Here is a 26,725-nt window from a genome sequence, read left to right as displayed (position 1 = left end):
ACTCCCACCCAGGTCCCCGGCCTGGCCTCAGCCGGCCAGACCCCAGCCTCGGGCCCACGAGGACACCTAAAGCCACCCCCGGGGGGTGGGGAGCGGAGCCGTGGGTCAGCTCTGCGCGCGCCCCGCGCTGGCCCGTCCGGCCCCGCCCCCGACCCGGGCCATGGCCCAACCCTTGTCCCGGCCCCTCGTCCTATCCCTATCCAGCCCTTGGACCTCAGCCCCGCCCTCGCCCCGCTTCCCAGATCGGTCCCAGCCCCGGCCTGGGTCCCAGCGAATGCCCAGGTCTAGGTCCCAACCCAGGCCCCCCTTCCAGTCCCAGTCCCAGTGTCTGTCCTGGCCTCTAACCCCGCCTATGCCCGTATTCCACCTTCTGTCACAAATCCCAGCCCATCCCCTGTCCCAACCCCATTCCCCGTGTTTGCTTAAGCCCCGGGCCCAAACCCTGCCCTTGCTCCAGTCCCCATCACAGCCCCTCCTTCCATCCCATTCCCTGCCCTTGTTCAAGCCCCAGTGCCTAGCACAGCCCAATCCATTATCTCAGCCTTTGCCCTCGTCTCTGTGTTTACCCAAGTCTCTCCCACTACCCACCCCCCTCTCTCATACCGTGCCCCTCTCCCAGCCTCGACTCAGGTTTGGGCTCCAGCTGCCGCCAGCCTTATTGCTGCTGTTGCTGTTCTCTGTCCTTGGCCCAGGGGCTGGTGAGTGCAGAAGCAGGAAGCACCGAGGCAGGGATGGGTTTCTGGCAGGGAGGGATGGACTGGAGGGATTCAGGAGAGGTGGGACCTGGGCAACTAGATCACGGGGGGAAGAAGTGGGAAGAAATAGGGAGGAGAGAGGTCTTATACAACTGACAGGAATTGGGAGGGTCAGAAGAGAGGAAATTGTGGGCTTGAGGCCCAGCAGGTGCCTAATAGTCCCCAGAACAGGGACTCCAAGATTTTCTTTCCTTGTGTCCATGCTGACTCCACGTTGACTCTTGCTTTTCAAGAAAGAAAACTTGGAAACTTCTCCTGCAAGGGAAGTTTGATGGGGGAGACATGATCCTACAGCACAGAGCCTCTAGTCCAGTGTGGGGAGATCTGGCCTCAACTTTGAGATATTGACCATGCATTAAAACAGGGTTAAGAAAACAGTTTTGAGAACAACATGTAGCAAACAGATGGGCATGGGTTAGTCATCATTATAATGGAATTATTATTATTATTATTGTTATTATTATTATTATTATTGGTAATGAGCTTTGTTCCAGCTAAGCTTAACTTGCTTAGGAATAATTCCTGACCCTTTTAGTGTAGTCTTGAAATACAGATGGGACCATTTTAGGGATGGGGAAACTGAGGCTCATTTGGGGGGCAGTTTTCCTAAGGTCATACAAGCTAGTAAATGGCGGCACTGAGACTAGAAAAGTTTCCTAATTCCTGTCCCATGTGAGTGGGTTTTTTTTTTTTTTTGCCACAAAATATGCCTAATAGGAAAATTGACCCAGTTGGGAGAAGACTCAAAGGACAACCTGTCCTCTCCTGTGTCTGCCCACAAGGCTTAATCCACAAACGCTTCCTCATTTGCCAGTTGTCAGCCTACAGCCACCCTCCAGAGAGGAAGTGATTTGGAGAGAGAGAGGTCCAACTTCTTAATGGGTGGAATGTGGTAGGAGGAGGGGGTCCTGGCTGTAGGAGATATGCCATAAAGTTGGCCCTATCTTAAGGAGATGACTGGTCTTCATGGCCTCAACCCCAGCCATCTCCAGTGGGTGGCAGTGTAGATGTGTCTAAGGGAGTCTTTGGGAATAACACCAGAGCAGCTGAGGGTTGGAGCTGGGTTTCAGTGAGCTTTGGGGTCCTGGTTCACTGTACAAGCTTGAGGAGATCAATACGTGCTGGAGGTCATGCCTCTGCAGAGATGTCCAAGCTCTATATGTATGTACCTGAGGGGTCTCTGAGAATGCTTGTCATATGCAGTGTATGTACATGCTTGTGTGTTGGTATGTTCTGTGGGGTGCATGTGAGCCTGTGTGTCCTCTGAGTGCCTATGTTATTAAGTGAGGGGGAGAATACATGTTCCTCTTTAGCTCTTCCTGCTCCTCCTTTAGATGGATCACTGAAGTGTCACCTTCCAAATGGATTTCTTTGTCAGAGGCAGTGTTTGGCAGTGTTTGGTCAGCCCTAGCCTGACTCTTTGGAGGAAGGAGCTACAGAGGGACTCAGGGTTGATTACTGCTGCTGGCAGGTTAGACACTCAGTAGAGATAGTAGCCACACCACTTTTCCAGTTTGGATGAGGGAGAATCCATACTCTTGAGCCCAATTCATAGCTTCCATCCCTGCCACCACGACTTCTTTGTTCATGAGGCCATTGAGCAAGCATGGGATGGCTAGGGGAGGAGAGTGACTGACAGCCACAGAACTGTATAAAGTTTAAAGGTGTGGGTTAAAACACGATTGTCCAGGAGTGGGTTCTTTGGGGAAAATTGTAATGAAGTTGGAAAAGAGTACTGAATAGACCCTACTTTGGGCAAGATTTCCCTGAAAGCTGTTAATAGTCACTACCTTGGTGACTGCAGGGGTGTTTTGTAACCTAGTGGTGGTGATAGATTTCACCAGAGGAGAGGCCAGCAGTGTCACAGGACCATCATAGCACATCGTAGCACATCACATAGTCTTAATAAGTGCTTATTATTGGCTTCAGTCTCATTTCAGGAATGGAAGGTACCTCCTGGGTCTCCTGGTCCTACCCCAATCCTTGGATCTTTTCCTCAGCTGACTGTAGGTGCATAGCCCAGGTGTACCTTGCTATTCCAGGCAGTGACCTTTTGTTCTACCTAGTGCTATCACTAACAGGGCCAGCCTCTGCCTGTATGTGTGCACGTGTGTCTGTATGTCTGTCTGTGTATGTGCATGTATGTTTCAGAGGGTGGTGGAGAGTCACCTTAGCTTCATGTGGAGGTACTAGAGCATCCAGGACAGCTTCATCTGAGCTTGACCAGGCCTTTACTCATGTTTCCTCTGGGCCACACCTCTGTTGTAAAATGCCAAACCAGAGCTTGGGGGTGAATGGAGTTGTGGATGCTTTCTCAAACATCTACCCTCAGAACTTCTGGGTTCTTCTCATCATGTCCAGTTGCTGCTCACTCCCTTTCCCCACTGGCCCATTCTGTGATCTCTATAGCCCCTGGCCACTTTTGGGGTGGCTTAGCTAGTTTCCCAGTTCTCCAGGCCATGCCATGTTCCTTTGAATCACAAGGGTTTTTGTCTATCCATTGTTTCCCAAAAGTCATTAGCTACTTTTCACCACCAGTTCTCTGAGGGTCTGCACTGGGGGTCTGGCCACCGTTTCTTCCTAACAGTAGCAATGGCTCATCCCATGACCCATACCTGGTACCAACTTTGGGGAGGAGAGGCCATCCCTTGATCCCAGCAGAGGGCGCTCCAGAGCTCTGCTTCCTTGTAACAACAGTATCCAAGCTATTTAGCTCATGGCTTTCTGCCTTCCTGTTATCAGTGCTCAGCTTGCAAGGTGGCAGGTCTTCCTTGCTGATAGTTGAGATCAATCGTGTGGTCTGAAATGGACTGACTAGTCCTTTGGTATAACCATGGCCTTTGAAGATGAGGATAGGCCAGTCTGGGGCCAGTGGTCTCTACGTATTTAGGGCAGCTCTGGGGAGGGTGACCTTGAAGTTCAGTGGCGTCCACCTTACTTGTGCTCCCTCCTTCAGCAGCCTGTCTGTCCCAGAGGCCTCTTTCCCTGTTGTATCAGATACCTCATTTTTATATCTCCCATTTCTGGAAGGGAGATTGTCAGACAAGGTAAGCTTTGTGGGTATTTCCTATTTGGCTGAAAACTCCCCTCCAGGGTCTCCCCTCTAACCCCTGCTCTGTCCTGAAGCTGCTTGAGTTCCCAGCCTTCATATCTGTCCTGGGGGCATCCTTCTGTGCTTCTCTGGGACTGGCTTTAAGTCTCTAGAGCAGTCAGATTCTCCAGGACTTTGCCTGCCATTTAGGACACCCTTCTATGCAGCTGAGCTGTAGGAGATTCTCACTATTCTAGTAGTCCTAGTGCCTATGTGTTTGCCTGGCTAGCTTCTGACACTAGACTTTTTTGCTCACTTTGGCTGCACTCTGAACAACCATGATTAGGTATCTTATATCTTGGCACTTCAGTTAGAGATTACCAACCCCCCAAGTGGTTTGAGATTCCATGAGTCATTAACTGACTGCCTCATTGAGCCTCCCTCTGGGGAAATGCCCTCTGGTTTCTCATTCTGAATCCTAGAGGGTCTGGTGACTCCCTCCTCTCCTGGGAGTTCTCATGGTGGCCTGCCAGCTCCTGTTCTTGCCTCTGCCACCCAAGCTAGTCCTTTGCATCCTCACCACATTTCCACCCTCCCCGCCTCCTGCCCTGAGCCAGTATACAGACAGCTTTCGTGAGGCTCTTGGGACCACAGGAGAACAGAATGGGGAAGAAAATAAACAAGGAAGTTAGAGAGTTCCATGCTGACTTCCAAGCTCTGCAGGTGGAGTTCTAGCCTGCTCAGTGGCCCAGGAGCTCATGCCAACACTCACACACAGATGATGCACACACACACACACACACACACACACACACACACATGTACCCTTGCACGTGTGCCTTTTACACCTCTGTTTTCGTAGGCTTGCTAAGAGGAGAACAATGGCTCCTAAGCTAGGGGTCACATAAAGGATCCTGGTTTGGGATGTAGGTGGATGTAGGTTTGAATTCTCAATTTGGTCTAGGTTTGAGCCTCAGTTTCCTTATCTGTAAAAACAGGTCATTTTCCCCAAGGTCATTGTAAGGATTAAAGCGGATTATGGCTAGGCCCAGCTCCTGGCTCAGAGGAGAATATTTGTTGAGTTGGTGCTATCTGTGTAGAAGACTCATGTGCCTTTTGCTTAGCAGAAATGCCCTGAGCCCTATGCTGCTCCTTTCTCTCTTGCCTGCTCCCTAGGAGGCCTCTTCCTGACTGACTACTCCACCTGCTCACCCCGCAAGCTGAGTCCCTTCCGCTCCTTTGCCAGCACCGAGCTCTTCCACTTCCACATTCCTGAGGACACGTTCCTGGCTGTTTGGAACCTCATCATCTTCAAGGAGCAGGGGGGAACCTTTGGGGACCACTGCCCAGACCAAAGTGTGACTGTGTGAGTGTCCAAGTTAACATCTTGACCCCCAACCTCCCACTCCAGACCACTCTCCAAACTAAAGTGTGAGTTTATGAGCATCAAAACTGACCTCCTGATCCTGACCCCTGACCCCTGTCCAAATTGAAGTGTGACTGAGGGAGGGACAAGACCTTTGTCTCCTGACTATTTCCTGAGTACTGTTTGACTGTGTGAGAGTCTGAGCTGACCTTTTACTCTTTATGTCCTGACTCCTGACCTGGAACCACTTTGTTGTATGTATCAGTGTAGGGAATTCACTTGTGTTATTGGCGATGAGTTGACAGTTCTTCTTTTCCCCATTTCCTGTCTCCCACCCCATTGCCTACTGTCTTCCTCTCCTCATTCTGGTCCCCCAGGTATTTCCGGTCCGGGGCACCCCCTGTCATCAATCCCCTGCACACACACTTCCCAGGGGACACAGCTGTGCCTGGGGTTTTCTCACTGACCCTCAGCTGGACACTGCCCAACCGCACCTCAGGCATCTTTAACGTCAGCAGCCCCTTACCTGGGGACTGGTTCTTGGCTGCCCACCTTCCCCAGGCGCATGGCCACATCTCTGTCAAGGTGGGTGAATGCTGCCCAGGGAAGGAGGGGCTAAAGCTGCTTCTCCATATCTGCTTAATTCCCCCCATAGGCTACTTGACACACTAATCTTGTGCCAGGGTGGGTAACAGCATAAGGGTGGCTAAGGTGGGGCATAGCTAGAGGGCAGCAGTTCACCTGGTGGGCCAGAGGTCATGATCAGTAGGAGGCAATTTGGGAGCCTTAGGAGGATATAGTGGGTCCCAGGTTAGCTGAAGGGAGGGTCCAGAGTCTGGAATTGGTCAGACTCCTGGCACTGTGGAGTAATGTTCCTATTACAAGGTACAAGTGTTATTCAAGATGATCAGAAGCCAGCCAGGGACTGGTCATATGCTGCTGCACAAACCCAGGACTGGTCTGGCTCTACATCTTGATTGGTGATAGCTCTGCAGACTCTCATAGACTCCAGCGCAGTTGTTGGTCCATGTAGGAGAATACATTCCTCTTCTATCATAATTTCAGCCCCCTACACCGTTTGGAAGATCATAGGAGAGCACTCGGGGGCACGGAAGCCCTTTCCTGTTAAAAGGAGGCTGAGGGCAGCTGGTGCCCATCTTGGCTGTTGCTTCCCTTTTCTCTAAATATCAGCACTGAGTTCATAGAACAGAGATTTTTAAAGTCTGAAGTGTAGGTTCAAAGGTCAGGACGCTTCTCCATTCTGGTGTGGAGGGGAAAGAAATGCCACAAAGCTTTCCTGCCACTTCCAAGTGCTGGACGGGCCAGATTTCCTCCTATAGGATCTATAGGTTTCTTACTCTTATCCATTGGCAGGGAGAGAGGATATGATGAGCTGGCCATTGGCAGAGTGGGATGGCCATGTGTGTGGGGCCAGGGGTAAGGGTGAAGGACTGAGCACGAACGGAGCAAGAATTTAAAAATGGGATGCCGAAGAGCAGGAAATCTAGTGGGACTTGGCCATTGAGAATTGAAAGGGGCAGAAATTTCCAATCAGGCAAAGCTTTGACTCAGATATATCTCTCCAGGCCGAGTTCCTTGAGGGCAGGGGCCCTATGATTGCATCAGGCTCACCTCTCCTGCTATAGCTCGGTCTTCAGAGAAGGTGTTGTGAGGGTTTTGAATGAGCTGAGAATTGTCCAGGGCCAAGTGCACTGGCACTGCTATCGTCAGAGATGGGAACTAGGGCTGAGGTGGCATCCTGAGGCCTCAGTGACAGGCCTGTTTTTCCTGAGAGTGATGTACCAGAGAACTTCCTGTCAAGGCCTGGGAGTCCTGCGGATGACAGGATGTTAGAACCCGGAAATGGCTCTGGGTTCTAGATGGATCTTGACTTCCATCAGAACTAAGGGTTATTCTATTCTGAGGAATGTCTTAGGTCTTTGGCCAGATGCCAAAGAGCCTATTCCTGATTGTAACTTTGATCCTTGACTCTCTCTGTGGGGACTGACAAGGAAAATTCTTCTGAAGCCCTGTTCTAGTTATCCAAAAACCTTTCTGGATGGGCAAGAGGAACCTGGGGCCTAGGCCTGGACTGGGATTATAGGTGCTAACACCTAGTTAGGAGAGGTCAGAACTAGCCTTAACACAGCCATTTGCATCTAGATATGGAAAGTGGAGTCTGGGGATTTGGAACTGCAGGCTGGAGGGTTAGCCAGCAGAACTTCTGGCATGTGGCAATATTAGAGACAAGGGGGCACACTTATACCTTGCCCAATGAATGGCAGCCAACCTGGATACCATGAGAGATATAGCTCTTTAGACAAGGCCTCTTCTAGAGGCTTCGATGTGGGGACGGGCAAGGATCATCCTTGTGGTACCCTAAGAATTTGATTATGTTTTAGAATCTCACATGGGCCTGTAAGGATTCTTAAGTTCTCTGGGTAATTCCGTAGATTCAATCCTGTGGGTGAATTTTCCAGAGCATTCCTGTAGGGCTCCATCTTCTCCACTTGCTTTCTCCTTATACCATTGTCCTGATTTCCTGTGAGGCTTCGCCTCAGGCGAGGACTGAAGAGTCCCAACCATAAGAAGGCAGCACTGTTTCTAGGGCCCTCCTCACCTTTGGACCTTTCGCCCTTGAGCACCTGCTTTGTCTTTGACCTCAGATTGGGTGTGAGGGGACACAGATAAATAAGATATATGTTAGTGAGATACAGGGGATGTTTTAAGAGGACAAAGGAGAGATGGCTAACTTGGCTTGGTAGTATGGTAGAGGCAGTTTTAGGAAATAGGAAGTGAGGCCTGATGTTGAGAAAGCAAGGAAAGGCATTATGGGTGGTGAGAGTAGCATGGGCTAAAGCACAGAAGGGAGAAACGAAGTGGTTCAGTGTGGAGTGGTTGTTGGAGTGGGTGAGGGAGCTGGAGGGGTGAGCAGGCAGGATCGTGAAGGACCTAGAAGTTTGAACTTTATCTTGAGAGTGATTAGGACTGTTAGGAGCTTATAAAAGGGAAGTGACTTACCTGGCCCAGGCCCTTCTCCTTAGCTCTGTATTGAGCTTCTGCAAGCTCCTGTGTCTTTGCCATTCGCTACTGTGTTCCTAGTATCCAGCACAGAGCCTGGCAGTTAGTGAGGGCATGGCAAATTTTTATTGTTCTTCTGCCATCTTCTCAGATTCATAGTGTCCAAAACTGATCTCACTTCTCCTTTCCTTTTCCCCCTTTTCCTATCAACCTCTTCTGTCTTGACCCATGCCCTCCATTGCCTTGCTTTCCCTGCCTTGGAGCATGTGCTCATCCTGTGGTGCCCAGTCTGCACTGAAGGACTGGCCTTTAGACTGTAGGTAACATCTGGCACCCATGGGGCTCATTAGGGAAAAGTTTCCCAAATGTTGAGCAGAGTTCTCCTCAAATGCTTCCTCTTTTCAGCTCCAAGATTTGAAAGTAAATGAAAGCAGATAAAATAATGAAAACAAGGATAAGGAAAACAAAGAAGCAGACTAGAGAAGAAAGGAGTCTGCTGAATCCACCAACTAAGACCAAGGGTAGCTCTGTGTCTCAACTTGAAGAGATTAAAATCTGCTAACAGTGTTCATTCTGCTCTTCCTCCTCCTAAATTATTATATTTGTGTTTCAAATAGGTAATATATGCACCTGGTACAACATTCGAAAGGTACAAAAGGCATACAGTGAAAAGTAAGTCTTCCTTTCATCTTCTTCCAGTCCCCACTTCCCCTCTCCAGAGTTAGGTAGTAACTAGCTGGTGACTAGTCCCTTATATTACCTTTTCCTAATTGAAACACTTTCTCCTTTTGGCCTTTGTGACTTTATAGAATTGTCCTGATTTTCCTCCTGTCCACCACTTACTCATTCTCTGTCTCCTTTCTTGGTGTCTGCTCTGCCTGGTGCATATTGTGGGGCTCCAGTGCTTGGTCCTGAGACAGTTCCTCTATTTCTCCATTCTCTTGCCAGGTGTTTCCAGCAGAATAGTTTTAAATACCACTTCTAGCTTATGCCTTCCAAGTGTATTCCATGAGTCCTAATTTCTTTTGAATCTCAGACTTCATATTTGACTGCTTACTTGGTATCTCTGATTGGATGTCTAAGAAATGTCTCAGACTTAGCCTGTATAAATCAAAACAAAGCCAAAAGTAAAAATCTCTTTGATTCCCATTTTACTTCTTCTAGTCTAAGCCTCTTCTCTCGTCTTCTTCTCCATAAATGGGCACTGCTATTCACCATTTGCTTAAGCCCCAGATTTCAGTGTCATACTTGATTCTTCTTTTCCCTTTATTTCTCTATAGCTAGTCCATAAGAAAAAGTCTTGTTGACTCCACTCCTAAAGCACACTCTGGAGGCATCCACTTCTCTTTCCACTCTGAGCACACCTTCCCTGAGCTTTCTCCTGGGCCACTGCAGAAACCTCCCAGTCCTCTCCCTACTTCTACTCTTACCCTCTGCAGTCTGTCCAGCACTCTTCTATGTTGGTTGGCCGGGCTGTGCTCGGTACTAGGATATCCCTACAGAGAAGGGCAAGCGTCTTTGGGCATCTTAGTCTGTAAGCCCTATCCAGAGTCTGGCACTGGCCACCCTGCTCGGGCCTTCCTTAGGAAACTCAGCCCGGCCATACTAGGACAGTCTGGGGTTCAGTTGAAGGCCTTCCTCCCCAGCTTCTTTCAGACTGGTTTACACTCTGCTTCTCACTTTGGCCCTGCTGGTTTCTCAAGTGTACTTGCTTTGGCCCTGTTCCTTATATAACTGCTTATTTTGGCCCAGTTTGGACTCTCTCACTTGGCTTATGCCTCGGCAGCTCCTGCAGACCTGGCTTCTGGTGTCCTTTCTCTTGCCCTATTATAGGGCGAAGGCTGCTGTATCTCCACACCTTCCCTGCTCTTCATTGACTGAATGCTTCCCTCCATGATAAGGGAGGAGTGTTAGATGTGCACATTATATGGTTTAAGGAAGGAGCACAGTTTAACCATTGAGGTCATGTCCACTGATCCTTCAGTTAAGCCAACAGCAAGAAGGATGTGGAGCAAAGTGTCTCTTCCCCTGAATTGTCCATCCAGCAAGGAAATGAACCACCTCCGGAATGTGAGCCCCCACCCTTGGGGCTTGCTCACTGCAAGGCTATTGTGGTGGTGATTCTTTCCGTAGGAAGTGGGGTTGATGAGATGACTTGTGTTAGTATTTCTGGCCCTTAGGGCTTGACACCAAAGATGAAGGATCCGCTTTGGATATCAGAGATGGAGGTCTCTGAGCAGCTAGGTAGGTTGAAGAGCTCTCTGAAAGGACCCTCTTTTTGACACCCATTCTTTAACTCAGCAGATACTTTTTTAGCACCTAGTATTTGCCAGGTGGTGTGCTAGCATTAAGGATGCAATGCTGTAAAAGGCAGAGTAGAATTCCCGGTGAAAGGTAGTGAGATCTTCGGGCCTGGCATCCATCAAGGCCTTCTTCCAGCCTTGTGGAGCTTTGCTGGAAGTCAGTGCCTTGGCTGGCTTGTTCCATGGTGTGGAACTCAGTGGGATGTCACAGCCTGCAACTTTTGTCAGAAGAACCACATAAATAAACAGTGGCCTCTAGTTTAGTGGGCCTGCATAAGGCCATTTGTCCAGAATAACAGAGAAGCCTAATCAGGAACTCCGTCCTCTGAATTGCTAGGATCAGAGGGCCTACGTAGCTGCAGATGCTGCAGAGGAGGAACCAGAAGAAAGGGACTATGCCCACTGAAGAGAGAGGAGGCTCTGTGTGCTGGGGTGGTGTGAACTTAGTGACGAGGGTCAGGGATTTCACCCAGAAGAGCAGCTTAGATGTGACTGTTGTCCAGTAATGGAAGAAACCCAGCCTGATTCAGAGGAAGCAGATGTATCTGTGGGTCCCCTGAGGAAGCGCAGTGGAAGGGGAGACAGAAAACAGGCTTCGGCTTCATAAACATCGGAGCTTCCCCCAGCTGTGCTGCTTGATTGATTGATCCATTCAAATATTCAGCAGACATTTATCTGTGGGGTGTGCACTTTATATTAGGTTCCATGTCTGGGGGAGCAAAAATAAAATAAGACATGGTTCCTGTTTTCAAGTTATTTACAGTGTGGAGGTTTCCTAGAAGGTGTTAAAGCAGAGACTTGGGAAGGCAGGTGGGGGATAAAGGAAATTAAAGATTCAGATTAGTATGCTGGTGTGGGTTTGGACTAGAGGCCTCAAGGAGCTTTCTAATCCCAAAAGAGAGCCAGTGTTCTAAGTTTTTGAGGGCTTGGAGGGGAAATCGGGTAGTTTGAAATTGCCTCCGGGATGGTTCAGGAGTGCTCAGGAGGAGGAGTTAGAATGCAGGAGGGGCAGGCCTGATTGTTGGGAGGGCCTGGGTTTGAGTCCGAGGGTCACAGCAGATCCTACAGACCTAGGAAAGAGAGATGGAGACAAGGCAGGAGGGACCTAGAGTCTAGAGAGACCTCAATCCTAGCTGTGGGGGTAAGAGGCCAGAGGAGCTTTGTCCCCCACCCCTCAAGAGATTCTGTTTGCCTTGCTTTAGTAGACCCTTGCTGTCTCTCCCCTCCCACCACCCCTGCTTTTGTCCCAGGGTCTCCAGGATGAGTGTCAGTACCTCCTTCAGCCGCAGCTGATTGTCCGGCGTTTGCTGGATGTTGCTGTGCTGGTGCCTGGCCGTCCCTCAGAGCAAACCCTCTCCCCCCACAACCGCTCAGCCCTGTACAAGTAAGTCAGATACTCCCCCAAACCTGACCCTTTTCCTCTTCCTTCCCTGGCCTCAAATAGCCGACAGGGTTCTTTTGGCTTCTTCTCTCCCTCTGACCAACCTGGGCTGCTGGGCCACCCAGAGTTCTAGGGTGGGTTGGACCCTTGCCTCCCTCTCTCTCAGCATGGACAGGAGGACCTGAAAAGGCCTCCTGTTCTCCTGTATCCCTTGTCCCTCTGTGCTGACTTCTTGCTAGTGTTTTCCTCATTCGGGTGTCCTTCTCACCCTCTCACCTGTCCTTTCTTACCCCCAACCTCCCCTCTGCCCAGGGTCTTTGTGCCCAGCTTTACTTACAGGGTTTCAGCACAGCTGATATGTGTGGGGAGCCGCGGGGCATCGGCCTGCCCCCTGACACTGCGCCTACGTCCCAAGGCCCCACCCCTGCACAACTCAAGCTCTGTATCTTGTGGAGGTGCCTCGATGTGCCAGCTGGAGCTGGCACTACCCCCCTGGGGCCACTGGATCTACGTGCGTGTGGAGATACCATCCCGGGGTCCTGGCAGGACCATCCGCTTCCAGCTGTGTGTGCGGTTGCAAGGTCAGAAGCCCCACATCTGCCTCTGCCACTCAGCCTGTGCTGCTATCTGTGGCTGGGAAGGGGCAGCATGGTGGTTGTGGTTGTTGACCCTCTGCCATGTCCCTGTAGTCTGCCCAGCCCTGCACAGTCTCCTTTACACTCCCCAAAGCCCTACCAACTTGGAGCTTCGATTCATTGGAAGGCCTTCAGATCATTAGTTTGCATTGGATTTGGGGCTAACTAAGGCACCTCAGTACTCTCCTTGGCTTAGTCTCTCTTTCAGTTTCCTTGGGGGCAGGGCATCGAAAACCTCTGGGACACCACCCTTGCCAAAGCCCATGCCATTCACTGAGAGGGCCCATCATGTGTTTCAACAGTGTCTTCCCTGCCCTTAGGGAGGGCAGTGACTCCTTCCACATGACATTCCATTACCTGTGACCACTAGGAACCCCCTGGGCCCGATCCTGTGACCCTGGATGCTCCATATTCCCAAGGGACATTTGATTCTAATTCTTGTCTCTCCCTACGCTTTGCTATTTCCTGTCTGGCTCAGATCTGGTTTGTGGTGGGGCTGTAGGGCTTGTGAGGGCGGCAGGCCCCAGCACTGATTTCCTCTGCCCACAGAGTGTCCGCAGCCCAGCCTGTCCCGGGTCCTGGTCCCTGGAGCTGCCATGAACATGCCCCAGTCCCTGGGCAACCAGCCACTGCCCCCAGAGCCACCATCCCCAGGGGCCTCTCCTGAGGGGCCTGGGGCCACATCTCCACCAGAGCACTGCTGGCCAGTGCGCCCAACACTGCGTAACGAGCTGGATACCTTCTCTGTCCACTTCTACATCTTCTTTGGCCCCAGCGTGGCCCTCCCCCCTGAGCGCCCGGCAGTATTTGCTCTGCGGCTGCTGCCAGTGCTGGACAGTGGGGGTGTCCTCAGCCTGGAGCTCCAGCTCAATGTGGTACTTTTGGTGGAAAGTGGGGGGTGGGGGGTGGGAGGTGGGGTGGGCGGGGGTTGGAGGGGAACTTGAAGGAGAAGGTGTCAGGGGTGTGGGGGCTCTTACCTCCTTCTGGAAGTATATCTGGGTTGCTTTGACCAACTTTATGATTAGTGACCATGTCTCAACCCAATTCTGGTCAACAAACATTCCCCTGAGTATTGACTCTACCACAGATGCGCTAGGTCAGCCAGGGGAACTCAGAGTGGGCTAAGTTATTCCAGTTTTATAGGCTAACTTTCCACTTCCTGAGGGTCTCTCTGGCAGGTGTTCACTTTTCTTGCCTATCTCCTGTGATGGGGAGTTTATCACCTCTTGAGGCCATGCAGTCCATATTTAGACAGCTCGATTGCTGAAGACAGTCTTCACATTCCATGAATTTCTACCCACCAGTCTTTGTTTTGCCCCTGAAGCTACAGCCAGTAAATCTATCCTTTTCCTTTTTATTTTTTTAAATTTATAGATTTGATTTTTCAGAGAAGTTTTAAGCTTATAGAAAAATGGAGAAGAAAGTAGAGAATTCCCATACCGCCCCCGCTTCCCTGCACAGTTTCCTCTATTAGTTACATCCTGTATCAGTGTGGTACAGTTGTTATATTCTATTCTATTCTAACAGTCCTCCAGATGCCCCTCAGTCTCCCCAAAGCCGAACAACCTCAGCATCTTAGACCTCTGCCCATCCTCTGCTGTCTCCTCCAGTCACTGTGTGTCTGAGATCAGTGATCCACGGGGCTGACCAGGGTGGCAGGCAGTTTGTGCAGTTCCCTCTTCGAGTTCCCTCTCCCAGCTTCCACATCACACTGGGGATCACCTGGGGCTGTGGAACTAAGATCCTGAGGCCTTTTCCTTTTCCCTTTTTATTTTCTTCAAAACAGTAGTAGACGTTTACTTTTATTAGCCAACCAAAGATGTAAAAGACCTGTACGCTGAAAACTATAGAAGACTTATGAAAGAAATTGGAGAAGATACTTTTATTATTAAAAAAATATGATCACATGTAAAAGTTTTGGAAAATCAAAGACATAAAATTATATGTCCTCTCAGCCCTTTTTCATATTAACTTCTGTGTTTTCTACTTGCAACCAAGGGGCGTACACATTTTCATGCCCTGAGCCCAGCTCATGTGAACTGCTGCCGATTCCTGTCTCATACTTTTGCAGTGAACTTTGTAACCCGAATGGAAGAATTTATGTCCATCTTTGAGCCATTGCCTAATACTAGTTTGGGCCTTGTGTCTTCCCTGCATTATGTAATTCATACACTTGAAAAGCTGGCCTTCTGTACCTCTTACTCATTATTTTCAGCATTAAATAAGACTGGGCTTAGGGCAGAGCCCTGTATCAGGACCTTAGTGACTGTCTTAGATTAGCACTGAGCCAATAATTTATGTACTGTTTCCCTAGCCAGGTTTTTTTTTTTTTTTTAAACTATTATTCCCCTGCTCTGGGGGCAGGCACCATTTTCTATCAGCCAACCTGAGAGTTGGTCCGTGGCTAGATGTGGTTTTTTATGGGGCATGGCTCAGAACTTTTTAGTCCTTCTGCTGATCAGGACAGAGCAGATTCTTCAACCTGAAGACATTTCTTATTTTCATTCTTAAATTCTGACTCTTACTTCCTTTGGGCAGTGACAGTGAAGTCTTGATTTGACCTTGAAACTGTTAGCGCCCATTTCAGAGACTAGTATCACGCATTCTTGTTCTTTCTCAGTTCTTCATTTCTTCCCTGCAGCTCCTCCCTGCCCCTTTCATCTGCTTATATTACACCCATCTACATGCCATGACATTTGTTACCCACTGCAAACAGTCCATTATATTTATTCTGAAAGATGTTGGCTCATCTACTCTGATTTGTCCCTCCATGTATTTTGATTTTTTTTCTCTTGGAATCCAGAACTGAACATTTGGATCAGAGAACTGCATACCTAGAGGACATTTTCCCTTTGGTTTCCCACTAGAATGACTCTGGCATATTATCCTGGCTTGCATTGAGGGACGTTACAAGCAAGTTGTATGAAATTCACCCTTGTGGTTGAGGACAGGATGCGTGACAGAACACAGTGCTTCTTTGATGAGAATTTTCCTGAGAACCACTCCTTTGGATGCTATACTTCTGAGACTCTGATTAAATTTTATCTTATGGTTTCATAAGATAAAATCTGGTAACTCATTATGTTTCCTTTTTTGCTATGGTTGCTTGGAAGTCAGCATCAAATGTATGGCTCACAGCTAGAGACAGACTTTATTTTCTTATCTTGATCTTTAAATTTCCCTCATGCACTTATTTTATCCTATTAAATGCATTTAATAAGCTACCTCAAATCCTTCTTGAATGAGGTGAGCTTATGGCATCTTGTTACTTTTATTCTTGTTGACACTCCTTACGTTTACTCCTATGGGTATCTGGTTCCTTTAAATCCCAGGCAGTTGCTACATTAACCCCTCAGGCATTCTGTTACTGATACTCAGTATATGTGCTGCCGAAGCGAGCACTGTTACTGATATTCAGTACCTAGGATCATTTCACCTGAGGAAGAATACATTTCTTTACATGCCGCCTGCCTTCAGACCCAGGTGAAGATGTGAAGACAATTGAAAACCTTACAGTTCCCTTTGTGCACAACTGGTTTCTACATCCAGCAACAGTCCCCCTCCAGTCCCTCCAGCAAGCTGGACAGGACTGAAACGGTGTTCTTTCTTGCCTAGACAGAGTTTAAACAATTCTGCTCAAAGACAACATTCGGAATAGGGCCTTGCCTTCTCATTAGTCTTTGAAAGATCTCTGCTGTGGAAGATCTGGTGTTCTCCAGTTTTTCTGTTCTAAGAATGGAGATGAGAGAGGGAGAAGGAGGGAAAAAGGAGGAGAAGGAGAAAGGCAGGCTTTGATGTGGAGAGCCCCTGCAGGAATGGATGTCCAGGGAGCTCCTGCAGGGGCTTCTGGAAAGGGGTTAACAAGGAGTCTGAGGGTGGTGGGGTGGTGGTAGGGCTTGGAGGGTGTGACAATCTTCTTCATACCTGCACTCCTCAGAGCTCCCTGCGCCAGGAAAACGTGACAGTGTTCGGCTGCCTGACTCACGAGGTGCCCTTGAGCCTTGGGGATGCAGCAGTGACCTGTTCTAAAGGTGGGGTTGAAGAATGGGGGAGGCAGAGGAGCCTTTAAGTCTGCAGCTGCGGGCAGTCGGGGATGGTGGAGGAAGGATGGGCTGGGGAAGTGGGGTCAGGTGGATGAAGGTTCTTTAGGTCTTGAGCCCATACTGACTCCTCCTCCCACTCACTGATATCCCCTCTTCTCCCTTCTCCTCTAAGACTCCCTGGCTGGCTTCCTCCTCTCTGTCAGTGCCACGTCCAGAGTGGCCAGGCTGCGAATCCCCTTCCCACAGACTGGGACCTGGTTCCTGACTCTGCGCTCTCTGTGCGGCGTGGGGCCTCGGTGAGCAGGGTGGGGCAGGGCGCGGTCGGGACAGGGAAGTAGTGGCTGGTGCCCCAGGTGACCATGGCCCTCGTGTGCGCAGGTACATGCGGTGCCGGAACGCAACGGCCGAGGTGCGGCTGCGCACTTTCCTGTCCCCTTGCGTGGACGACTGTGGACCCTATGGCCAGTGCAAGCTGTTGCGCACGCACAACTACCTGTACGCGGCCTGCGAGTGCAAGGCCGGTGAGCGGGCTGGGCTGGCGAGGGAGCCGCGGGTGGGCTCCTGGGTGGGAGGGGACGGCTGGTCTGGACTGCAGTAACTGCTGGAATTGAGGCTGGGTTTGGAGAGGATGGGAGGGCGGAGCCAGGGTGAGACCACCCAGTACTGGCAGTGGCATTGGGCCTGGCAAGAGGCTGCCAGCAGAAGTGTCTGCCGACCCCATGGCTGCTGTGGGCCCTCTCCCACCTTCTGCCTTGTGCTCTCCCCACTCACAGGGTGGCGGGGCTGGGGCTGCACTGACAGTGCAGATGCGCTCACCTATGGATTCCAGCTGCTGTCTACACTACTGCTCTGCCTGAGCAACCTCATGTTTTTGCCACCCGTGGTCCTGGCCATTCGGAGCCGATATGTGCTGGAAGCTGCTGTCTACACCTTCACCATGTTCTTCTCCACGGTATGCAGTACATCTGTGTCTTCACCAAGTCCTTATTTAATGGTGCTGGGTGAGGGTCTGCACTTCTACCGTGTTTTCCACGGGTTTGGGGATGTCTACACCTTTGTTATATGAGGATGTCTCCTCTTCAGCGGTGTCTTCTACAGTAGTATCATGGCTTGTGAAGATTATGGCAATTTTTGTAAAGCACATCGGGATAGATTAACAAGGCTGTTTGTAACTTAAGATAACCAACACCCTCTAGAAACACACCCAGGGCCAAGGAGACCTTTATTTAAACACAGCCTCACCTTTTCTACTCTGAATGATGGCAAGAGATCTGCCCTTTCTCTCATGTCTCTGTATGGAATCTCCACTTCTCATGATGTTGGGGCTAGCCACCCTGTGTCTGTGTCCTTCATTATCTCAGGGATTGCTACATATGCAGCATATTCTTATAGTATGAGAAGGTATATCCCCATTTAGTCATCATGGCCTCCTTGATTTCTCATGAGAGCTGTCGGAAGACAGAGAGGAACTCCATACCTGGGTAGTTTATAGAGCATTCTGGCTCTTGGGGTCCTAAGAAATTTTACGAACTCAGCTGTCCTGAGACATCATGGAAAGTGGTAGTGTGATATAAAATTCCAGCTCAAAGGAGCATATTTTGATGAAGATTAGTATAGTTTTAAATCCTTGCCCTCGCATTACAGAATGTCCACAGTCTCCTCTCTGTGTCTTCCCTCCTCCACAAACAGAAAAGTTCATATCACCAGCAAGCATCACAGACAGGGTAAGGAAAAGGTAGAGGAGTGAGCCTGCGAATGTGACGTAACGCCCATGTCGACGTCCCCCTGAGATGCTGCATCTAGGGATCTTTTCAGCTCATCTCTGGGCTCTTGGCATCTCGTGACATATAGCGTCTGCCTATGAGCACTGCAGAAATCTTAGATGGATTCAGACTTTCCTCTTGTCTCGGCAGCAAGACTCACAAAAACCAATATGTGTTTCTTTTTGTTCAGCATTAATAGATCACATGTATGTCCAAATTACAAAAGTCCTACTTATCATTCAGGAGAAAATGGGGGGTGAGTTGAGGGGCATGTTGTAGGGTCCTCCAGAATGTTCGTGCACAGATGAGGAAGAGGAGGCTATAACCATGCCCCATAGAGAGACCTTGGCCTCTTCACAGTCCAGTTTTGCTTGCCACCCCCGCTTTAGACCTGCTCTGACAGTGCCTCATTCTATTTTTATAGTAGACACTGTTTCTCTTCTTTACTGCCAGATGCCCTTTATACTGTTGCTACCAAATCCTCTAGCAACAGCTGTTCCACCAGCCTACTCTTGGCTGCATGCAGATCTAATGGGATTCAGAGTTAGTAAGAGTACCAGTGTGTGTCAGGAGCCTGGAGCATGTTGGGGGAGAGTGTCCATTCTCTGCACTCTGCACAAGCATCCTGGGCATTGGCTCCAGAGTGTTTAGTATACCAGATGACTCCTCATATTCTGGAAACAGGGGCAGATCGTCCTTGAAAGAAAACAACTTTTGCCCAGTTGGAACACGAGGGGAGCCTATAGTGACTGACATCACATACAGAGCTTCCACTTTCTTAAATGGGCTAAGCAGAGTGCCTGGCTGGCTCAGTCAGTAGGCCATGTGACTCTTGATCTCAGGGTCATGAGTTCAAGTCCCATGTTTGGTGTGGAACCTACTTACAAAAGAAAAACAGGATAATAAATAAAAGATCAAGGAAAAGGTACTGGCTCTGAGGTGTTTCCTAAAGTCTTGCTCTAACCCCCTTTCTTTTACCACATGGGTCAAAATGTAGAGCTGCTAGTCATCCGGTTTTCCTGGGCAAGTTCCCCATGGCTCTTCCTTTCTCATTCTTTACTTAGTTTAGGCTTACTTCATTCTTCAACAGTCTCCATTTGAGGACCCGTTGGTCATGTTGCAGGTAACAGTACCAGGATGGTAGATGACAGTCTTCTCTGTCTTCAAATCGAGGACAGTCTACACCTGGGAGTAGTGCTTCGAGTCCCATCTAGGGCGTGGGAGCAGACAGTAGGTTTGTTCTTTGGGAGTTCAAAGTGTAAATCTGTAAAATATTTAAAACGCAAAATACATCACATAATATGTAAAATACATTAGAAGAAAAACAGGTCACAAATCCAGCACTGGATTTTGTATGTAGCTAGACCAGTTCAGATAATGGTAACAACAAAATAACATCTAGTGTGTCAGACACTGCTAACCGAGTCCTCACAATAGCACCAGAGTAATCGATAAGTACTTTCTTTTTTTAAGTTTATTTATTTTGAGAGAGAGAGAGAGAGTGCACACATGCACAAGCAGGGGAGGGGCAGAGAGAGAGGGAGAGAGAATCCCAGGCAGGCTCCAGGTTGCCAGCATAGAAGCTGACTTGGACTCAATGCCATGAACTGTGAGATCATGACCTGAGCTGAAATCAAGGGTTCGATGCTTAACTGACTGAGCCACCCAGGCGCCTCAATAGGTACTTTTATTATCATCATCCATTTTTGCAGATGAGGGCAGTTCACATACTTTGTCTGAGGTGTAACATGAGTGGTAGGATCATAGATCCTTCACATGTAATCAATAAGCTATATTGTTCTCCTAGTACCAAGGCAGTGAGGCAATTGATAAATCTCTAACCTGACTTCAGTTTTTCCGAAATCCTGAGATATGTAGAGAACCTTATGACCTCAGTTTAATAGTTCTCAAATTCTTTTTTTAAAAATAGTTCTCAAGGGGCACCTGGGTCGCTCAGTTGGTTAAGTGTCTGGCTGATTTTGGTGCAAGACATGATCTCATGGTCGTGAGACTGAACTCTGCATCGGGCTCCACACTGACAGAGTGGATCCTGCTTGGGCTTCTCTCTCTCCCTCTCTCTCTCTGCCCCCTCTCATTCACACACACACACACACACACACACACACACACACACACACTCTCTATCTCTCTCTCTCTCTCTCTCTCTCTCTCAAAAATAAATAAATAGATATTTAAACAGTGAAAATAGTTCTCAAATTCTTGAAAGATAAGAGCCAATGAAAATATCAGAAAATAGAACCAAATATCAGAAGTCATCAAGGGAAATCTATCAGTCATTGTAGTTGTACAACTCTGACTCATGCTGTCTAAGCCGTGAGCCTTTTGCAGTGCTAGTCAGAGCCTTATAATCCACTCCCCAAAGATCCAGACAGAGCTGACGTCTGGGGCTTTCCTTGTGGGCTGCTGACATCCCAGCAGCACACCTTACAAGTAATCTTTAGTGGCCCTTGGCAAAATCCCATGACTTTTTCCAAGAGGAAATGGAAGCAGAAAATAAGAAATAGCAGTAAGTGCCATTATATCCTGAATGCAAATAGTCCAAACTTTGCATGGATTGAATATATTTGCATTTCCAGTTTTACATTCTGTAGTGCCTGGATACTCTATTTTGAAGCTATAGTTCGGTTGTAACTCTATAGTTAGGTTGTAAAAATATAAAATTCCATAGAAAAAACCAATTTACATTAAGTTTCAAAAATTACCTCACAAGTAAAGAAATGTCCAAAGCTGAGGGAGTGTCAAATTAAATTAGAATTATATTAACAGAAGCCAATTTGTAGTCTAATTTCCCCTCTTAAGTTTCCTTATCTTTCTGTTATTTCTATCACTTCTTTTTATTGCTGCTAACACAAGGAATACCAATATTAAAGAATAGCCCATAATTTTCAGTGCATCAATGATATTACAGGCTTGTTTGTTTATTTCTGCATGGAGGGAAGTTTATTAGAGTAGGGATGTGCTTTCATGAACATACATGGCATAGAGTATAAGATGACTAGAGCTTACTGAGCACATACTGGGCACCAAACATATAGGAGAGTATTCCAGACTTTCAGAGTAGAGTTTCCCAGTGACACCATAACTAAGCCTTCAATAGGCCATTCTGGTGTTTTATTCAGCCGGTTGCTTCTAGGAGATGGGCAGTATGTTTACACCAGTGAATTCTATAGTGGTGAGTGATTTGCTTTACTTTGTTTACTACCAATTGTGTCGCCTGGTTAAAGAAGGTAATGAGTGGGGCACCACCACAAGGGATAATGGATTCTGCTCCATGAATAATAGGGCAGGTGGAAGAACTGCAGGTGAGGGGGCAAATCTGTAGACACCCAGAATGTGTGATGACAAGATGATGTCTTCTCCAGGTCGAGGAGTTTCCATGAAGTAAGCTGACACAGGTTGTTGGCTGGTTTCCCCAGCAAATTGTGCCCCACGAAGGAGTCAGTGATAGGCTTTACCAGTGGTTTGGTTAGACATTCAGCAGTGACTGTACCCAGATCAGGATTGGTGTTCTCCTCAGGCTGCAGTTTTAATTTAACTCTACCCCTTAGGGTAGGGTTTCCTACAACCTTAAACAATCTCTCTGACCTTATGGTATGGTTGGAGAGTAATTAGCCGTAGAATACTAGTGAGATGATTTCTCTCCACACCTCTCTACTCCAGAGACAAGCCCTCCATTATCCCCTATTCTTTTTTCAGGGCAGAGAAATTCCTAGGAGAAACTCAGCCTTCAATTAATTATTCCTTTAGATGTGTTAGGTGATTCAGCTTTACTTTTCTTCTGCAATGTATATCTTCTCTTATCTGAGATTGAAGGATTTATTACAAGTGCCTCTTCTGGAAATGTTTGGGCATTTCCTCCTAAATACTTGAAAGTCAGGCAGATGGAGCAAGTGGTTGGTGAAGGCTGAAATGTAGAATTAATGTTTTAAAATAAAATCCAAATCAGAAAACAGTATTGGGTAATTTAGTAGCTGTAGTATTTATATCTGGTCTTAGTGGTAGAGCATAATCAATATTCAAAAGCCAACATAGCAAAAGACCAAAATATTGATTTAGTTAGGAACCAAATTAGCACCTACAAGAGAAAGAAAGAAATGAAAAACTAAATCTTTTAGGTGTGTTTAAACATGAGTTCTAATGCAGACGTGGATTCCCATGAAAAGTCTCTGAGAGTTTCCCAGTAAGAGCTCTGTTTCTCAATTTAATAATATGTAAGAGGGAGCCATGTCCCCAAACTTAACAGCCCTGAGATACTCAAAACATAATCATTCCAAAGCAGTCTCTTCCTGAAGGGACAGCATTTTTTGCCTCCAAAGTGGAGGGAAAGACAGAGAATAGATATACAAGCTTAGGACTTTAAAATTGGAAGGAATCAAACCCAAGGTTTCCCCATGCCAATTAATATACCTAAGTTTTCTTTTTCGTTTTTTTCTTTTTCTAACCCCCTAGCTCCTCCCTATTCTTACATCATTCACCTTTTCTCCTTTGTCACAGTTACAAATTTTATGATTTGAATAACTGGATGAAATCTTCAACAAGTTCAAAAGAAACTTAGCAATTTCTTTCTCATCCTTTGTTTCTAGAGACTGAACTTTCGAGTCCGTTTTCCCACTCTATCATTGGCAGCTCTGCACCTGGATGGGATTCGGCCAGTTTTCACAACAGATTTGCTTCCATTTCCCACCTGCTTTTTTCTAAGGGGGATGCTGTTTGATTAAGGCTGGGGTGTCATGGTTTGTCACTTGAGGTCAGGATAGAATGCTTTTTCCTGAACTCTTCTTCCTGACCTCACCGCCCCCTTCCCATTCTCAACTCTAATGCATTCAAGCAGGAGACCAGGTTCTCTCATTTCCGTTCTTCCCAGAAGCTCCAGAGACCCATTGCTGCCAGAACTGAATGACTTGTGATATTACTCAGCTACCTCTTTCCTCCCCTGTGGACTGGATATCCCTGCCCACCACCCTCAGCCAAGGTTATGCCTCTGGAGGGCTGGGCTACCTCTCTCACTGAGGTCTGTCAGGCACCTCTCTTGGGACTCAGAGAGCCTTTGTGATGTAGGGTTGCCTTTCAATAGAATGATGAAGAAATTGACCTGGGCTGCAAGTAGTTCCTAAAAGGCCCTTTCAGTCAGTGATAAAGCCTCTTCAAAGGCCACCTTTGGGTTGTGCACACAGCTTTTCTGCTCCAGCTGCAGTTCAGCTTGATGTGTTTCATTCCAACCCTAGCAATGACACCAGGTTGTTTCTCTGATCATGAAATGCCCTCGGTAGCCGGTTCCCTGAGGACCTGGGGTGACATGCAGGGGACAGAGTTCAAGCATATTGATTCACAGAATCTTAAGAAACTTTTTTGATCCCCTAAAATCTGCTAGGATGTCTCAAGGTCAGCTCCATGAGTAGATTATTATTTATGTAGATCAAAAATCTTTTCTCTCCCATGATAGTACTTAAATTTTCTTCTTCCATCTGTAATGATCTCTTCTGCCTGACATGGAGCAGGGACAATATCAGGTGATGGGGGAGTGAGCATGCCATCAGGATGTTCATTTGGGGTCTGGAGCTGTTTGTCCTCATAGGTCCAATTGGTCTTTGGGTGGGCTCAGAGGTACATGACACAGAGGGATACATGTTCCCGTCATCTCTGCATCAAAGATTGTCTTAAAACTGTACATGTTCTTAGTGTTTGACACCAATAAGTAATCAAGTCACATAAATTCTACATGGAAGTTCAGAGAAAGGTGACAGCAATGTTCTAAGGCAAAGAGAACTCAGGTTATTCCTGGGTAGCCCTTTTTACAAATAAAGGAACACAGGATGCCAGAGATGCACAGGGGTTGGGGCCACAGACCAAGGCGGGCTGACCGCAGACCTTGGTTCCTTAATGGGGGTGTCCAGTATAATCTGATCCAGTTCCACCTGTGTCCTCTGCACCCACTTTGAAGCTCCTGAATACTCTCCTCTTTACCATCTTTCCCACGGCAGAGGAGAGGTAGAGGCTGTCCTTTCCCTGTGTTCTTCTCCATGGTATAAAGTAACATGCTCTTATCCACAGCCTAGGGACTGCCGTTTTCCTTACTGTCTTTCCTCTCCCCCCACCTCTGTGCCCATGACATTGGGTGGGAGGGGATGAAGAGCGCCAGGTAATGTAAGCCTGAAGATGAATCCCAACTCTGAGTCTGAGCTATCGGGGGACTGGGCTATGCAGGGGAGGCTTAGGGTCTGGGTTGGCCAAAAGACCAGAGTCTAGCCCCACAGCTTGGGCCAGGGGTGAGGATTATAGGAGGGACCCTGGTGAGCCTGAAGAGTAAGGAAGGATTGGCCTCACTTTGACAGACCTGGAACCCCGGCCTGCCTGGTGCTTGCCACAGTACATTCCAGAAGCAGAAGGATGAGGAGGGTAAGGACAGGGGTCAGGGCTGCCAGATACATAAAGCTTGTGAGGCAGACCAGGCCTCCCTACCACATTATTCTCAGAGGGAGGGAGTCGGGCATTTCCCAGTCCTGCTCAGTATGTGACCTCTGACCTCTACTTTCCTGACAGCAGCACACCACCCTTGTGGCCTCTCTCCAGTTTCATGGACCTGGACGACTGCCTCAAGTTCTCTCAATGCCTGTCGTTTCTTCCTCCAGTTTTACCATGCCTGTGACCAGCCAGGCATTGTGGTTTTCTGCATCATGGACTACGATGTGCTGCAGTTCTGTGATTTCCTGGGCTCCTTAATGTCCGTGTGGGTCACTGTCATTGCCATGGCTCGTTTACAGCCCGTGGTCAAGCAGGTCAGTCTAGAGTGGGCCCTGGGGGACAACCGTAGGCAAATTCACTCCCAACCTCTCCCTGGGGTCATTGCCAAGTGCCCCTCTCCAACCCGGCCCAGCCCCTGGAGTCCTCTTTCTCCAGGTGCTGTATTTGCTGGGGGCTATGCTGCTGTCTATGGCTCTACAGCTTGACCGGCATGGACTCTGGAACCTGCTTGGACCCAGTCTCTTCGCCCTGGGGATCTTGGCCACAGCCTGGGTAAGGTTGGGAGGGACAGGGGAGGGGGGAGTCCAGCAGGACTTGGGTGCAGGGCCCTGAGTGTCCGGTCCCCAGTGTAAGATGGGCTTGGACCCTGTCATCATCACGGCACTATTCATGGTGCTCACTCCAGTCTTGGCAGGTGCCTTCAGGTTGCGACCAGGGCTCCGGGGAAACCTTACAATGACCAGTTCTGGCTGGGATTCCAAAGCCTTGTATTCCTGAGTCCCACTTCTCTGCTTCCCCCAGACAGTACGCAGCGTCCGCCGCCGGCACTGCTACCCACCCACGTGGCGCCGCTGGCTTTTCTACCTGTGCCCGGGCAGCCTTATTGCAGGCAGTGCTGTCCTACTCTATGCTTTTGTGGAGACCCGAGACAACTACTTCTACATTCACAGCATTTGGCATATGCTCATCGCTGGCAGTGTGGGCTTCTTGCTGCCCCCGCGTGCCAAGACTGACCACCGGGTCCCGTCTGGAGCCCGGGCCCGGGGCTGCGGTTACCAGCTGTGTATCAATGAGCAGGAGGAGCTGGGCCTTGTGGGCCCAGGAGGGGCCACTGTCAGCAGCATCTGTGCCAGCTGAGGGGGGCTTTGGACCTGGCCTTTGGGGAACACGAACCCTTCCTAGGGGCGGAGAACCCTTCCCGGGAATGTGGAACTCTCCCAGAGATAAGAGACAGGTTGTATTTCTTGAGGACATGGAGCCTTTCTTACGGACATGGAGCTCTTCTCGGGGCCTGGCACACTTCCTGAAGGCTTGGAGTCTTCCTGCATCCATCGAGTCCTTCATAAGAACTGGAGCCTGTGGAGGGCCACGGAGCCCCTCAGGACCAAGGAGTCCCTCCTAGGGGTGTACAGTCTTTCCCAGGGACATGGGACCCTCCTAAGGACATGGATTGCTTCCCAGGGATACGGAGCCCTCTCAGGACATGGCATCATTCCCGAGGAAATGGAGTCCGTCTTGGGGAAACTGAGTCTCCAGATCTTCCCAGCAGCTCAGCAATTCTGGCCTCAGGCTTCCTTCCCAAGGCAGCATCTGGGCTGTGCCATGCTGTCCTGTGCTGGGAGGGGGATTGCAGGACAGATGGGGCGGGGGCTGGAGCGGCTGGTATTCTGAGTTGATGCAGGTGGAGTCTGGTATGTCTCCAATGAAGTATTTGCTGGTTCTGGGCTGCCTTCTTTCCTGGGGCTAAGGGTGTGGGGAGGAGAGGGTAAGAGGGTCTGAGGAAATCGGCAGGCGTGGTGGGAACCCAGCCAGAATGAGCTGCTGGAGCTTCTGCCTGAGGCTTTTGCCCCCTCATGGCAGGCTGCAGCTGCTGGGAGTAGGGAGTAGGGAGTTGTGAGTGTGTGTGTATGTGTGTGATGTGTGTGTGTGTATGTGCTGAGATGA

At 48.8% G+C, this 26,725-nt stretch overlaps 1 protein-coding gene across 7 annotated transcripts; it reads left to right on the top strand.

Annotated features, from left to right (window-relative positions):
- The first annotated feature begins 16 nt into the window (after window positions 1-16).
- On the top strand, window positions 17-26,502 carry TMEM8B (transmembrane protein 8B). Of its 7 annotated transcripts, none has more exons than XM_029919802.1 (13): window positions 17-698; window positions 4,963-5,152; window positions 5,530-5,737; window positions 11,727-11,860; window positions 12,170-12,438; window positions 13,042-13,367; window positions 16,430-16,523; window positions 16,708-16,831; window positions 16,914-17,056; window positions 17,309-17,487; window positions 24,949-25,095; window positions 25,262-25,333; window positions 25,587-26,502. In XM_029919802.1, the coding sequence occupies exons 1-13, from the start codon at window positions 161-163 to the stop codon at window positions 26,181-26,183; spliced, it is 3,021 nt and encodes a 1,006-aa protein (XP_029775662.1). In that variant the 5' UTR covers window positions 17-160; the 3' UTR covers window positions 26,184-26,502. The 7 variants fall into 7 exon arrangements, 4 of the variants coding, with proteins under 4 accessions (XP_029775662.1, XP_029775661.1, XP_029775663.1 ...); XM_029919801.1 differs by having other exon boundaries at window positions 25,217-25,333; XM_029919803.1 differs by having other exon boundaries at window positions 25,217-25,333; window positions 25,583-26,002.
- The last annotated feature ends 223 nt before the right edge of the window (window positions 26,503-26,725 follow it).

The sequence above is a fragment of the Suricata suricatta genome, chromosome 13, assembly GCF_006229205.1.
Source record: "Suricata suricatta isolate VVHF042 chromosome 13, meerkat_22Aug2017_6uvM2_HiC, whole genome shotgun sequence".
Lineage (NCBI taxonomy): Eukaryota > Metazoa > Chordata > Mammalia > Carnivora > Herpestidae > Suricata > Suricata suricatta.
The sequence above is the reverse complement of the archived record's forward strand: the minus strand, read 5'-3'. Positions and strand labels throughout refer to the sequence as shown.

Excerpts from the sequence above, each read along its gene's own strand:
- TMEM8B (XM_029919801.1), top strand. The coding sequence starts at position 161 with ATGGCCCAACCCTTGTCCCGGCCCCTCGTCCTATCCCTATCCAGCCCT. Across the intron at positions 16,524-16,707 it reads AGCAGTGACCTGTTCTAAAG|ACTCCCTGGCTGGCTTCCTC; the intron begins GTGGGGTTGAAG and ends TTCTCCTCTAAG. Across the intron at positions 25,334-25,586 it reads GGATCTTGGCCACAGCCTGG|TACGCAGCGTCCGCCGCCGG; the intron begins GTAAGGTTGGGA and ends TCCCCCAGACAG.